Source organism: Apteryx mantelli, chromosome 28 (assembly GCF_036417845.1).
Source record: "Apteryx mantelli isolate bAptMan1 chromosome 28, bAptMan1.hap1, whole genome shotgun sequence".
In the NCBI taxonomy this organism is placed as follows: Eukaryota; Metazoa; Chordata; class Aves; order Apterygiformes; family Apterygidae; genus Apteryx; species Apteryx mantelli.
The window spans coordinates 15,001-30,407 of NC_090005.1; the positions used below are offsets into that span (position 1 = coordinate 15,001).

Genomic DNA, 15,407 nt, shown 5'->3' on the forward strand with positions numbered 1-15,407 from the left:
CCGCTCTGTGCAGCACTTACCTGCCATCACCTGAAGGCAGCAGTGAGCGTGTGTATGAACTACTGCGCATGCACGCGGTCCCTCTCTGCAGTACCGGCTGGTCACCACCCGTGGGCAACTGAGCGTGGCGGGGGCGGCAGGGCGCACGCATTGTTCGCCCGGCTGCAGTACCGGTTTGTAACCAGGTGAGGACAGCACGGAGCCGCGTTACAGCCGTGCTGGGCTCGCACGGAAGAGCAATACTTCGATAGCAGCCGTGATAATGACTTCGCATCCTATAACTATGTGCCAACATGCAACTTCAGAACTGGTCTTTGGAGATATTTCACTGCCATCATCTAATCTGATATACCGTTATTTATAGTGCCCGCTGCGAGACACAGATTCTCTGTATTTCGTACTCAAGCCGTTTATACTAGGCACTTTAGTAACAAAGCTTTCATTTGAACATTGCAAAATACAGACAAAAAATACGCACAGGCTGTATTAAAAAAAAAAAAACTACTTAATGGGACAATTTGCAACCATTAAACAAGCAGCAGTCGTCTTTAGGACTTTCAACCTCTTGCCTTTATTGTTAAACAAAATAAATAGCTAAAAGAAAGCTGCACTATTTTCTTGATGGACTGCTCAGTTTTCATTATTAAACAGTAAGAGGTGTTTGCACAGAGTATGTCTACCACGTTAAAGCATGAAAACATTAGTATTCTGATCACCTTCTGTGGTACTACAGGAAACAAGCTAAAAGGGCTTGTTCCATTGCTAAAATAGCTGGACTTTTCTAACAGTGATCACAGCCTAAAGGCTATTACTATGTGAAAAAGACTAATGGCTTGATCACCTATGTGCCACTTACCTGGCTTGATTACTACAGGTATTAGTAATGAAGGTGCATAGCCTTCTATAAAAGGTAAATACTGTCTTTTAAAAACTTCCAGTGACTCCACAGAATTGTCATTACTTTTGATTGGTAGCCAGCTTCTTCAAACCCAGCTGCAAGAAACAATTTGCCTTCAAGTCAGAACTTTCTGCTCCCACGGCCTGGGAGCAGTGAGCATGGCCGCCTGTGTTGCCCAGCACTGCGCACAGGGTGGCGGCCATGAAGGCGGCAGTTGCAGGCATGCGCAGTGCAGCGGCCGAGCTGCAGACGTCATCGCCGGGCGCTCCCCCCCCCCCCCCCCCACGCCGTTGCTGTGCTACGGCGGCCGTTGCAGCCAGGTAGCTGCCATCCTCCTCCACCATGTGCGGTCCCCAGAGGGCCTGGCCCATCCCCAGTCCGTGCTGCCGGACCCACATCACTGGTCCTGCTGGCGCTGGGGGCCCCTTGATGCCTTCCTGGGGCCACGCAGATCTCCCCTCCGTGCTTCCTCCCAGCCCGCCTGGATCTCCGGGCTCCCCGTGGTCTTGCTTTACCTTTACGAGTTGACTTTCCACTCCTTCATCCTCTTTTCCGGAGCAAATGCGCTCCTTGTAATAGTGCTATGAGACGTACACTAGAACCATCAGTCCTGGGACCACGCATTCAAGACACTTTACACTTCATACAGTAGGCACAGAGTGGCTTAAAGGGTTTCTAGAAGTACTTGGGCAATTATTTTTGTCACAAAAGGGAGCACAGAAAACTACAACACAGCTTGTGAGCTCTCCTGTATTACCTCTGGAGAGTTGATTCTCTGCAACACTGAGACTGGTCTACAGGAAAGTCCCGGGAGGCTTTCTCTAAATCTATCCTGCCACTGTAGGAGCAGCTAAGAACTGGGAAAAATGAAAATAGTTTAGGACCACCCTCCAGAAGACAGCATGCAGAATAATGCCTTACATGCCTGACAGCTGCATAATATTTACAGAACAACCTTTCAAATAGCTACATGAAAAAGCAGAAAGACACAGTGCACTTGCTCAGTGCTTTTGTGTCTATTTGAAATGCACTCTGAGTTTACTGACTCACGGGAATGCTTGAGACCCAAGGTGGATGTAATTTTATTTTATATTAATGACTGTTCTGAAGAATGGAGAGAGTCATCATTCATCAAGACTTTACAGTCATCTACATATCCCATACTAGTATATTTTGTGTATGAAAATACAGACTTCAATGTGTATATAATGTTGAAGTTTATATTCAGGAAAAGAAACAAGCAAACTCTAACCTGTGCAAAATACCAGTTTCACACTCTAGGCAAGAGATCAAAAGCAAGAACACATGTTCTATGCCTGGCTTGGATAAATCACTTTACTTCTCTGTTTTATTTATGAAGGCGTGCATTGCTGACTGATATGCCCACAGCAACCCCTTTTAATTTGACTGAATTCTATCATGTAACAAGAACAGAATTTGATTCTTCTCTTGTGGAATGCTCTGCTAATGATAAACTCCCAATATTCTGAGCTACTGATCATCATATTTTACAAAATAGTGAATTCTGACTATGCTTGCTCACTACTGACCCCCAAAAGAAAACACGTTCACAGGTTAAGATGGACAGCAGAATACTAACATAGAAATGTGATTATTACAAAGTATGGCACCACAGGAAATCTAAGAAAGCCCAAGTCTAGTTCTCATCATTTCCTGATGCTTAGTACGGCAAAACACCATTTCAGTTAGGCAAGATTAAAAAAGAAAACTGAAAAGAGCATTTGCCCTCTTGTTCAGGCCAGTCACTTAGAGAAATCTGTAAGAGACTTTACAGATACTATGCTGTCTTTTCTTTCAGTATCTGAAAATACTGATGTTTATACAGAGTTCTAACCTGAAATGAATCGCATATTACAAATTTCAAGTCTAAAAAATGATTAAATTGATATGTATAAATTGATTAAAATGATATGTAAGCAGGGAAGGCAAATGTAACAAAAACAAATGCGCAGCATCAAAGACCCTTACTATCCATTAGTAAAACTCCTGAGATGTATATATAATTGTTCATTCATGTAATGACTGAAAATTATCTAGTGCTTTGCTTTTATTTACTTACCAGGAGTCTCCAAACTAGTATTTTATGAAGTTGAGGTATGCAACATACCACTAATTTGGGATGTCTACATTTGAGCTACTCACCTCATGTTCCCTTCAAGCTGAGTGGTGGGTGATAGTTAGAATTCAACTGCATTTAGGGCATGAGCCACCTGATCCAATGCTGGGGTCTAATTTTGGACAGGATAGATGCTTCTCATGTTTATGAGAGCTTATATGAGACATAAACCACACAAATGGCTATTGCAAGCTGCTCCCTTAACCTGAATGACAGTGAATGAGTCTCTGGGAGGGTGGAGTTGGCCTGCCACAGTTGCTGAGAAAGGAGGATGTGTACCATTAGGCTGTGTAGGAAGGCTGCCTTCCAGCAGGGTCATGAAGAAAAAACCGGACTACAATAGTGCAGCATCTCAGATTCTTTCTGTGTTCTTGTGTTCTGTGCATCACACATAGCCCAAGATCTGAGCAGCACAAAATTGTGTTTTAGCTGGTTTTACACCCTTTTTTTGCCTAATCTCTGAACATTTGACTCTGCAACCAAGGATCTGGTCCTTGCTTCATTAGAAAGCATCTACATATATGGAAGACAACGTTGATTTGTCATGAGCATGCCAATAAACATCATTAGGCCAGCAACCTCTTTGGTGCAAGAGTCTAAACTTACCGTCCCTCAAACCCTTAATACACTACCTAAATTGCATCTGTATTATACAAAAGCTAATTCTTGAAAAGTAGCAAAACCAAATTATTACATTAGTATAAGACAACTCTTCAGGCCAGCAGTCTTGAATATAGTTTATCAGCACCAACTCCTGTTGCTTCTGCTCTTAAGAGAGGTGATCAGAGCTCATTTTTCGAAGTTTGGCAGGCAGATTATCTTCCAATTTCATCTCTAGAGCGCACATACTTGGAGGCTTCTTTTGGAACTCAAGATGTGCGGTAGACAGAGTCAAAGACTCAGCGTTGATTTTTAAGGCTTTCAATTGTATCCCTTCATCACAATCTTTGCTGTTGGAGATGGGACTTACTTGTTGAATTTTCAAGAGATCTCCGGTACTGCAAGTCTTCTCTACATTGCTGGAACTGATTCTCAAGGCCCTTCTTGGAAGGTCTTCCTTTCTTGAGCTAATCTTCTGAAGCTTACTAGGAAGCTTGTTTTTCTCTCCAGCAATATCAATGCAGTCAAGCGAGAAAAACTGTTCTCTTCTGCTTTTGTTGTCACTGATAGGACTATTCAGAAGAGATGACAGACACAGGTTTTCTTCTTGTTCTTTAACGCTGTAAGGAGGAGTGGGGACTTCAAATGTAGCATGAAACTGAGAGTAATCAACACGGAAAAAGCCATCTTCCAGGGACATTACCGGGAGGAACCTGTGACCCCAAAGAACTTCATCTTCTGTGTACGATGTCCTAGCTTGACATGTCATTCCTACAAAAAAGAGAGAGATAGGAACGCTGACATTGTAACATGAGCAACTAGACCAGCATACAGAACAAAAAATATAATGCAAGACCAATCTTATTCTGCGAGCTAACAAACGTATGCATTATAAAAAGGAGCTATGTTCCTAGCCAATCTTCCAACAGTCAGAGTGCCTCTGACTGACTATTTTTTTTAAACAAGTATTGGATTAAATATTGCAGGTTCACACCAAGCAATGCTTTTTGAACAAAGCAAAACATAAAATGAAGACAATCTCTCACAAGCAACAACAGTCTTATTCTTTACGGTTAATAGAGTTTCTTGGAAGTCATGTTGGCAGAAAAAAAGCATTGCTTGGCAGAAGCTTAAATGAAAACAGAACTCTCAGCAAAGATCGGGAGTGGGGGGAACTAGAGATAAATGAAAAATTTAATGTTGTATTCCTTCTATATGCCAGGCTACTTTTTCTCTAAATAATGAACATTCCAAAATTAAAGTTGTGCAGAAACACCGCAACCATCTTCCATTCTAAGGCATATATACCACTATAAGGATTGTAGAAGAATTTGTTCCGCTTAGCACAAATATACATCATTGGCAGTATTTACATGTGTGAATTGACCATTAACTGACGGTTCAAATGTGTTCTAATCAAGTCAACAAATCTATTACAATCTCAGCACAAATGTGTTGATGATAATTAATACAAGAATTCCAAGAGAGTAGAACTTTAAGATTTCCTGTCATCGTATTCTTCAGGGGCAGAGTTAGCAGTCAGTAACCCAAAACTCTGATTTACACCCAATTAGCTGATTACTCTTACATCCTTTCTCAGACAGTAAGTGTGATATGCTTCCCATGGATACCCAATTAGGTAATTATATTAAGTGCGGTTATCAAGTTATGTTTTTTTAAGATGCACGGTTCAGCGGTAGGATGAGAAGAGGTTCAGAGGAGATCTGAAGACTGCCCCACCCGATGCGAAAGAGTGTTCTGCCCCAGTGGACTGTTTCTTTGTTTAGGGCTCAGTCCAGCACCTAGATAGTAATCAGTCAGGTCTGTGTCCTGTCTGGCATGAGAGAACTGCACTTGGCTGTGCCCAAAGGACATTACTGTTTCTAAGGCAGGAGTCAGGCAACTGATAATCTTGTTGAAAGAAGGATGAAAATGCCCCTTGATGAATCAAAGTTTAACAAATCCCCAGAAGAGGGGAGAGGAAGATCAGAATGTCAGTGAACCCACTGAATCATTTCGTCTCTAACAGTACTCATGAATTCTCAATGCAGAGCTTCTTATGTGACCATAGCGTATGGTCAATGGATTTGTGGAACAATTAAGTCCTCAAAATACAAAGTCACAAAGTAAGCTGACATCTGGACAACGCCATGTCAGAAATTCTTTTCAAATAAACCAAAGTTAAAGAAGAAAAAAAAAATGCCCTGGCAATACTTGCCTGGTCTCTTCACCTGTTCCTATAGTCTTTACAACTATGTGGTCTGTATTTAGACTATATAACTGCATTTGTTATTCTGCATTAATTTTGATGCAAACTAGGTTCATGGTGATTTTGCAGCATTGGCAAATATTAAGGCTTTACATTCTTTTGTAGTGGTTGTCCTTAAAACAGAAGAAGTGTGCTGCACTGCTCTACAGGGCATACTCAAAGACCAGCAGGGTGCATCTCTTCTCGGATGTACTGGCCATTTTGGACACCAGTAATGCAGAGCCCTATGGGAAAGGGAGGTCTACTGAAGCTCTGTAGCACAAGGAAGGATATTCTGGAGCATTCAGGAACCTGCAGGGAGTAACAACTGCCTTGCTATAAATATCAGGATTTAAGACAAAAAGTAAAAATTAGAGTATGCATATTATTCTAAATCTTACCTGTAGTCTCAACGATTCCTTCAAGGATGACAACTATTTCAAACTGCTCGCTTCTTAATGATCTTTGTGAGAGACAAAAAAAGGGGCTCTTTGAGTTAATTTCATGACAGATGGTTAATGGGGAAACTAAAAACAGCTGGTCAGCTCCAGTTCCAAATCCAACATCCAGTTCACACTGGTCTAGCGGCAGAAATTCTCCCTCTGGTGTCTGTCGGGACTAAAGATAAAAAATCAGTTCAGTGATCACCACAGGAAGCAAAACACAAGAAGCAACGCAGTCAAAAGCAAAACAGGAGAAGTAATGCAATCAGATCTGAACATGCCTATTTCATGACATTGTTACCTACATATTAGGTCTGGGGTCATCATATGGAGATATAAGTAATGCTAAATATTACAAAGCCACTATATATGACCAATTTTGACATTTCTTACCATGCCACTAGACCTCATCATAACCTACAAACTTTATTATGATATATACCTATTTTACAAATCACTGACAAAAATATCAGGTACCATATGCCTTATAACAGATAGTCACTATGATCATCTTGCTGCAAAAGTTTCCATTAATGACTACATCTCGAAATCTACAAAGCAGGTGCCACTGTCTGAATTCATGTTACATTACTTTTATACATTACTGTTTTTTTGTTTGTCATACACTGTCCTGTATTAACTCAAAGGACTTAAAGGTAGGCATCATAGTAATCGTAAAGTATGTCTGAGAAGTCTTGTTTCCAAAACACCATCTGAATTGATATCAAATATGCCATCATCCCTTGCCAGTTAGCATGTACCACCTATTTTATGATATTTCTCATGATTGTTATTAGGCTAGGTGCCCCATTTTTATTAAGGTCATTTTGCTGATCAGTTAAAAATATTGATATGTTAGCTTACTTTTTCCTGGTCCCCCAAAGCTTCCCTAGTATTCAAAGTATAACTAAAAATGCATGTCAGCAGGCCAGACAGCTCCTCAGCTAATTGCTCTAAAAGTCTCTGGTGGAAATGACCCGTTAAAATTCAAGATTTGCAGAGCGTATTTAAAATCTTTTCTGCTTATTGTTTGATTAGAAAGCATGCAACTCTTTGTGAAGAAGCTGATTTATTGATTATAAATAGTAAATTATTACATAGTAACTAAACAGTTCTAACTGTGTGCATTAGTATTGACAAATGTATTGGCTTCATTGCTTGGAAACTCCATTCATTAACGTTAGGTAACAATCTGAGCTTGTTCTCTGTGTGAGGTATAGCCCAGTGAAGCTAGCAGCTTTGCTGTTGACTTAGACCAGACTGGTATTCTGTCTTTTAAAAAAAATCTTTAAGCAGCTAGTGTACTTTCAAATTGTCTCTCCACTTGTATCTTAAAAATTCTGGAATATCCAACTGCCTGGTATTTACTGGTGATTACATAACCAGTTCAGTAGCTGGTAAGGCACTGTCGCTTTATGAAATAAAATGCACTGTTTTAATTATGTGCTATGTGTCTGTTTTTCTGCTGAGAAAAACATATTTCTTCCTATCTAAACAACCAAGTTCTCCCTTAGTCCCCACTACTGATGAGGCCAGGGAGAATGTCAGTTGATTGCTTGTAAAACTTTTCTCACAGAATCTTTGTGCTTTGAAAGATAAAAGACTTACAGCACTGGAACATAAAAGCAATCAAAACCACTCTTACATAGCAATCATGACAGTGTCTGTCACATGTGAAGGTTTAATCAAACTACTGCAAAACATCCCTTCTCTTTCCCTGAGGGAACCTGTCAAACCAGCTGCAGACTATGTCACTGCTTTTGTTGCCTGGCTACTGTTCTTTCAGTGGGTGCATAGATCAGCTGGCAATATATGATCTTTGCTCCAAGGTAACAATGCTCAGTGTGAGCTGTATGAACCCACATTCAAATCTCAAATTTTCCCAAACTTTCATCAAAAACAATTACACAGCCAAAGATGTGCATGTTTGCACAAATCACTGCCTGAAAGACTTCAGAACTCTGTCTACAAGCCACTTTTCTCTTTGCAGGGGTCTTCTATCAAATGCATTCAATAGTAAACAAATCCAATGAGGATGATTAGAGATAACGTGTAATCTGGGAGAAAGCAAAAATTTGTTGACGTATTCAGCAGCATCTACATACAGGCCTGATTTACATAGGACACAGAGAATTTTAAAAAGAAATAAATTTCTTAAGTAAAAAGTAATCACTGCACCCAAATGAAGGTAATTCAATAGCCATAAGCTGTTAAGATTCCTAGCCAGAGAGCTTCATTGCATATAGTTTTACTCGAAGGAGCACAGAAAGACAGTGGAAGGCACAGGACTACAAACTGTCAGCAGTGTGTTTGGAAGAACACCAGTGATTCTATATTTTGACATCCCGCATAGCACGAGCCAAATAACTTTCACGGATCAATACATGCTTGCACAAAGGTGTAATTATTTAGAAATGCTCCAGCTTTCATTTTTAATGTGGCCAGAGATGGAGAATTCAAAGATGTAGAAGAGTTGCTCCAAAGGTTAGTTGCCTTGCAGCTACGGGAAAAAAAAAAAAAAAAAAAACCTCCTTACGTGTCTGGATTTTTCCATCTTCAACTCCTTGCCCCCGTTTTCTCTCTTATTACTTGATTGAAGAGCTAAATCAATTACTACATTTCCTAGTACATATAGGTAGAATGTCATCGCATCATGCCTTAGCCTGTTTCTGTGTCCGGCCAAACATTTTATGCCCTTTGAGTCTTCACTTCTACCCTTTATTCTTTCTTGGAGCTCTTTTCTAAATCCTGTTGTTCATGAACATCCTTCTTTAACTGGACACATTGTTGTAGTTATAACTGCACTGGGACCTGGAACTGCACATATCCAGCAAGGAGTTCCAACCAGCTTCTTTCTGTTCTTTGTTCCAACAGTTTGCTTTTTCCTGCTTCTAGAGCACTCAATGTAAATTAGCATGACTCAGGTTTCTGAAAAAGTTTCAGCTGAAACAAGTATGCTTAGTCTTGTAACTCCATTCTCTAAACTCTCCACAATTCACTCCAAAAAGGGCCCCAGACTTCTCTGTGACATCACTACACCACGTTGGTAGTCAGCTTCCAGACCAAAAAAAGACAACACTCTGTGATGGCACCAGTTTAATCTAACAAGTATCCTGCAGTATACATCACACTTTCAGTAAATGCCATTCAGACAGACTTAGATTGGTGTACTTTCTTTGCAAAGGTAAATCCTCTGGGCTCCATTGGTCCCACTGAAACACTATGTTCACTGCTAAATATGGCTCCTATCTCAAGTACAAAAATGTGATAAGACACATTTCTTCACATTGCTTTACTGTGACAGAAGTAAAAAAATCTAGCTATCTAATCAGGTGCAGAAGAAGTCTAGCAAGATCAGCTGTCAGCAGCACTGGACAAAGCACAACTCGGAGCACAAACAACAAAAAGGCAGGACTCGCTGAAGGTAAATGGTAAGTGAGTTACCTCACATTCACCATAGGACTACAGGACAGTCAAGCAGATCTATCAATTGGCCTCATGTTTTCTGTGCCAGTCATCTCCATACTGGTACTGCGTAGCAACAGGATTATTAGGAGACAGCGCATCAGGCTGTGTCTACATTGTCTTATTTCAAAAACAATTTACAGTGAATTACTAGCATCCTAAAATCACAACTGTTACACTGCTCCTATTCCACTTTGACTTACATTCCAACTTGGAGGATGGCCAGAATTAAATACTTTAGAGAAAGCTTTCTGCTATTTTTTAATAGTTAGAGATCAACACAAATCATGGATCATTTGGCTTTCTGAATCTTACAAAAACTGCTCCGTTATAGTTCAGGACAGTTTGTCTCCGTATACATATCCAGCCTCTTTTTGATTCCTAGTAGCGTATCCTTTTTAACTATTGATTTTTCTTGTCAAAGAATATCAATTAAGTCAAGCCTTCTGCACAACAAACAAAAAATCAGCCTTTTGTATTTACTGTTGTCCAGTCACCTACCACATAAGGCTTGCTTCTGCCGATTATAAAAATGGCCCATTGCTCCAGAAGGAGAATTAGTATCCTCTTTTGGAGAATAGAGAATACAGAACAGTTATGACACTCATGTATGATATTCTGAAATCAAAATCATGGCTGGCATTAAGCTTCTGATGCTCCCCATCAAGCACACTCCTGTGACATGACATAGCTGCCTTTCTGTCAGCATGCCGCACACAGTATCTGCCTTCCATCCTATTCTCGCCCCGTATATCTGTGCCTGCCACACTCCACTGTCTCCTGAGGGTTTCTTTATTCCTTGGTTATGATTTCCTTTGATTTCCAGTTCTTCCTTGCATTCTGAATTCTGCTGAACATTGCCAGTGCCTAATAAATCGATACTGGTGACGATTAAAGGGCTTTTCCACAAAAGCTTACAGAGGGTCTCTCTGAAATGCTGAAAGGCCCCTGGCAGGAACCCTGGGGGAAGGAACTGAAAGTTAAAACTCCCCACGGACCTACACCCAAGGGAAAGAAAGGGTCACAGTTGGCCTTTGTCCTCGGTGAGCACTAGGACTGACTCAGTATCACCACAAAACTGGTATAATCAATTTCTTATTCCCAACTACCACCCCGCTAAAGGGCATGCAGCAGTACCCCTCCCTGCGACAATTCTGCATCCCAGGCCTCACCTTGATCAGCTTGCAGCGGATCTGGGCAGACACCATGTGGCTGTTGCGGAGGTTGCCCACGCGGAACATGAGGCAGAGCTTGCCATCCCGCTGCGAGACCACCGCAGCGCGGCTGAACATGAGGGTCTCGGCTCGCTTCTTGGGCTGAGACATCTTGATGAACATGCAGCCGATGAGGAACGCATCGACGATGGAGCCAAGCAGTGACTGGAAGAGGAAGAGCACAATGCCCTCAGGGCAGCGCTCAGTTATGTAGCGGTGCCCGTAGCCAATGGTGGCCTCGGTCTCAATGAAGAAGAGGAAGGCGGAGGGAAAGTTGTACACATTGGCCACGCACGGGCTGTAGGTCTCGTCATGCGCCCGGTGCAGGTCACCTCGCAGGTAGGCAATGCCCCACCACATGGAGGCCATGACCAGCCAGGCCACCGTGTAGGTCAGCAGGAAGATGAGCAGGTTCCAGCGCCACTTGAGGTCCACCAGTGTGGTGAAGAGGTCAGAGAGATAGCGGCTGCTCTCACTGCCCAGGTTTCCGTGCTGCACGTTGCAGCGCCCGTTCTTGTCCACGAAGCGCTGCCGCTGCCTGTGGGCGCCGCCATGGGCCAGGCCCACAGCCTGGTACTCATCTCCAAACTTCCTGCGCACTGCCGACATGCCGTCAGGTGCCGAGCCCCTCCACAGGTGCCGTGGGGCCCCACTGCCTGCGCGCAGTCTCGCTGCAACACCCCGCTAGCGGTGTTCTGGCTGACGGAGATTAGAATAATAATGTGAGCAGCACTGAGTCATCCGCTGGGAGCCGGTGTTGCCAGCAGCATCAAGGATTTTAAAAGGAACTCGTGAGATAGCTCAGCTCTTAAACAAAGAGATGCGAGCACATGAATCCTCAGCCTGTGTTTAAAATAAGTATTCCAAGTAAACAAAGTCCAGTCCATCAGAATTAGATCATAATCACTTCTACGACTCGTGCATTCCTTCTTACAGTTGAACTAGCAGAGAGGCTGTTTGAAAGGCAGCCCCCTAGAACCTGAAGCGATTTCAGTGCAGCTCTCCTGTTTTTGATGGATAGAAAGATCTGAGATCAGAAATGACAATTTCTAAATGCATTTGCAGCTATAAGTGAGGCTCAGGTAGTGACTTTTTTGGCCATGTTATTACTTTTAATGTTACTTCTCAAAAATCAGTGGTATTTGAAGTTAATTCACAGTTACATAAGAACATTATTTCTATTCAGATGAGTCATTTCAAAACCTAATTTTCAGCAAATCATTACAGAATTGTAGCCTGCATTCATTCAGTTACTGACATTTTAATAATTAGTTTGTAGTAACTGGTGACTCTGTTTTGCTTTAGTTCTAGAGTGGGAATTAAAGAAACTATTAGTCTGTCTGAAGTTTTATTTCGGTATTTTTACCATATACTAAAGCATAACCAATTATTTTTAAGATGTTCATGCTGTCAGTCTTGACATCACTTCATTAATACTTTCCAAGAAGGCTCTATGCCTAGCAGCTAGTAGACGCTTTGTGGTATATCTGGGGCCTATTTTCCAGACCTAGGCGGATCATAGCTTTCTTCCTTTTAATTTCTTCCCAAATCATGCACTTCATTTTCATGGTAAATATGGAAAGCAAGGATCGGATGAACTAATCAACTTGAGATTAATTATACTCTTCGGCTACAGAAATTTCATCAAAATATTTCCCTCTCCCCAAGTATCATCAGAAAAATATTATTTTCTGATATTTCTTGCAAAAGACAGACTACAGTAGTGCAGTTAGTAAGAAGGCATCATCCAAGATGTTGACAAAGCTCTTTTAACAGTCCAATGGAAAACATTTTCATCTCTCTTCAGGCATGTGCCATCTAGTTGAGCAGCTTCCTAATACTCAGAAGGGGGAGACAATAGCAGAAGAAAGAGTTTATCTTCTGATTCTACATTAATTTTTAAAAGCATATATTGTATCTTTCGGAGGGAGGTTTACTATCTAACATGAACTGAGGAGAAATTAGATTAGCTAGCTGTTCAGGACACAAAAATCCACAACTGGTAATTTCACACTCCTTCATTTTTCTAGGTCAAGTGAATGATGCCAAGACTTAGCATCAGTTGATAGCTTTTGTCATGTGACGTCATCTATATCTATACTGTGCAATGCAGCAAGATGGAAAGAACACAGAGCTTGCATCAGGTTTTCATCCTGGCCACTACAGTACAGATATTGCAGCTTGCTGGCTCTCAGCGGGGCTTATTAGTCTGTGTGTAGTACCACAGCAACGTATTTACTGTGTTTTCCACTCTGGAGCCAATTTAGACATTGCTAGTTCCAATGTTCCTGCACTGCAATCCATTGCACAGTATATGCCTGATTTTTAAGTCCTTGTATCCTGGCGATACAAGAAACAACAATTTGTTTGTTTGTTTGTTTTCTTGGAACTGTAGCAGACTGGTAACATATTATCTGTTCATGTAATGATTAACTTATAGTTGAAGAAACCAACTGTTCCTATATGCATTTAGGAACATTGCTGCCATCATATTTGTAAAACCATGTTGAGTAAATCCTTAAACCATCTGCAGTCAAGAACAAGTATTAGTAAAGAAGTATAACAAGATTTGACAATTACTTGTCTAACAACTACTTGTCTAAAGAAACTATTTATGTATGCATTTTTACAAATGAAATGAAAATTCATATAACAATGATCAAAGCAGTCTGCTGGCAAGTTGCCATGTACCTTTCTCTCTGTATTTTAATAAATTTTAAAAGTTTTCCTATCTTTTTACAATCACAGCAGTGAACTTACATCCCAAGACAAGGCAGATGGAAGCATTGATGTTTGTACCCTACCTTGAAAGAAAGATTTATTTTCTTTTACATTATTCTTTGTTCAGGTAAGCCATAGGAGGATACTAGGAAACATTTCTATTTTGTCTTTAATTAATGCCATTTATTGCAGTAGTGACATACAATTAACGAATAACTTTGGAGAAATTAGCATTTAATTATATATTAAATTTTATAAAGCATAAAATTATCATTCACGCTTAGGAAATACCTTGGTAAATAACTTACTACTTCTTTCCAGAATAACATTGTGTGCTGCAGACTAGCCTTCACATATATGCGTAAAAATATATTTAAGCAGGATGTTCTTGATCTTAAAAGCTTGACTGATCAAAGAGCCTACACTCCTGAAGTGTTACTTCTGCAGCTGGTAGGTGGCTAATATATTATCCTATCCCTGCTCCTGAGGTCTGAAAGCAATCTCAAACTACGATTTGTGCCAGGTCTTGCAGGCAGCGTGGTATTTTATAGGGATTATAAAGCCGATGGGCCTCTTGACTCCGACCAATCAACTTTAGGCACAAGGCATGTCGGAGTGCCAGCAGACGGTGACTCTAAACCCTCCTTACGGAATTTACATCTTGGGACTTTGCTGCCTGTGTACCAACTGTGCAAGCCACATGGATGCACAAGCTTGTGTACAAGCCTCTCTTCACTTAATGTTATACTGAATTCTGCAACACAAAAAAAGTGCTCAGACCCTCACGTTAATCTTGCTCCCTCACATCTGAATTGCAGCAATTTTCCGAACGTAACTGAACTCTTTCCTCTGCTTTAGCCATTCTGCTTGTCCCTGCAACGTCACAGTAAGAGCGGTGGTGTAGTCATCAGGCTGGGGACACAACCTGGGTAAGTAGAAATCCATCTTTTACTTTAACCAACTGTTCACATCAGGGAAAACCATTTGAAGACCTAGAGAGAAGACTCTGCAAACAGAAACTCATCTGTACCTGGCCTCTACATTGCCCACAAATGCCAGTTGTTCTGGTAACAAGTGCTACCTCTGCAGAGCCTCATCCCAGCAAAGCCATCCTCTGCCTTGCGGCTGCGATTTTCATCAACCCTCCCTGCGTGTCTCTCCACTGCCTGCCCACTTTTTACCACATCAAGTACAGCTCTTTGTTTTTACCTTTAAGGCCTGACAGCAAATATCCATCAGCATGATTCATCCTCAAGTATTTTTGTGCACGCTCCAATGCCACGTCCCCTCCTCGTGGGATGAATTACCTACAAAAAATTCCAGAGAGTTGCTGCAGTGTCCTGCTTCAAGTCTCTACGTGAAACGCCACCGCGTCCGGCAGCGGCTGGCCGGCGGGGAAGAGGGGACCACGCTCACCACCCCCGACTCACCCCGAGTGACTGCAGCAAAGGGGCTCTGGAGCCCGGGCGGCGCGGAGCGGGGCGGCCCGGGCGGGCGCCCCCGAGGCCTCGCGAGCTGCCCGGGCCCCTCGCGGCAATGCCGCGGTCCCGCGCCGCCGCCGCGGTGAAGCCCCGCGCCGGGGCCTGCAGCCGCTAGGGTCGGCAGGGCGCTGCCGCCGCGGCTCTTGGCCGGGGTTTCGCGGCACATCCCCGGCTGTGCACAACGAGCCGGGCGGGCTGCG

General features: G+C 42.1%; 1 protein-coding gene across 1 annotated transcript; it reads right to left on the reverse strand.

The window, feature by feature from the left end:
* Positions 1-2,104: 2,104 nt before the first annotated feature.
* On the reverse strand, positions 2,105-15,238 carry LOC106491787 (G protein-activated inward rectifier potassium channel 1-like). Its single transcript, XM_067311820.1, has 5 exons — positions 15,157-15,238; positions 14,936-15,033; positions 10,964-12,009; positions 6,285-6,501; positions 2,105-4,406 (listed from the first exon to the last, which is right to left on the reverse strand). Exons 3-5 carry the CDS (start codon positions 11,612-11,614, stop codon positions 3,805-3,807), a joined length of 1,470 nt encoding a protein of 489 aa, XP_067167921.1. The 5' UTR covers positions 11,615-12,009; positions 14,936-15,033; positions 15,157-15,238; the 3' UTR covers positions 2,105-3,804.
* Positions 15,239-15,407: the final 169 nt, after the last annotated feature.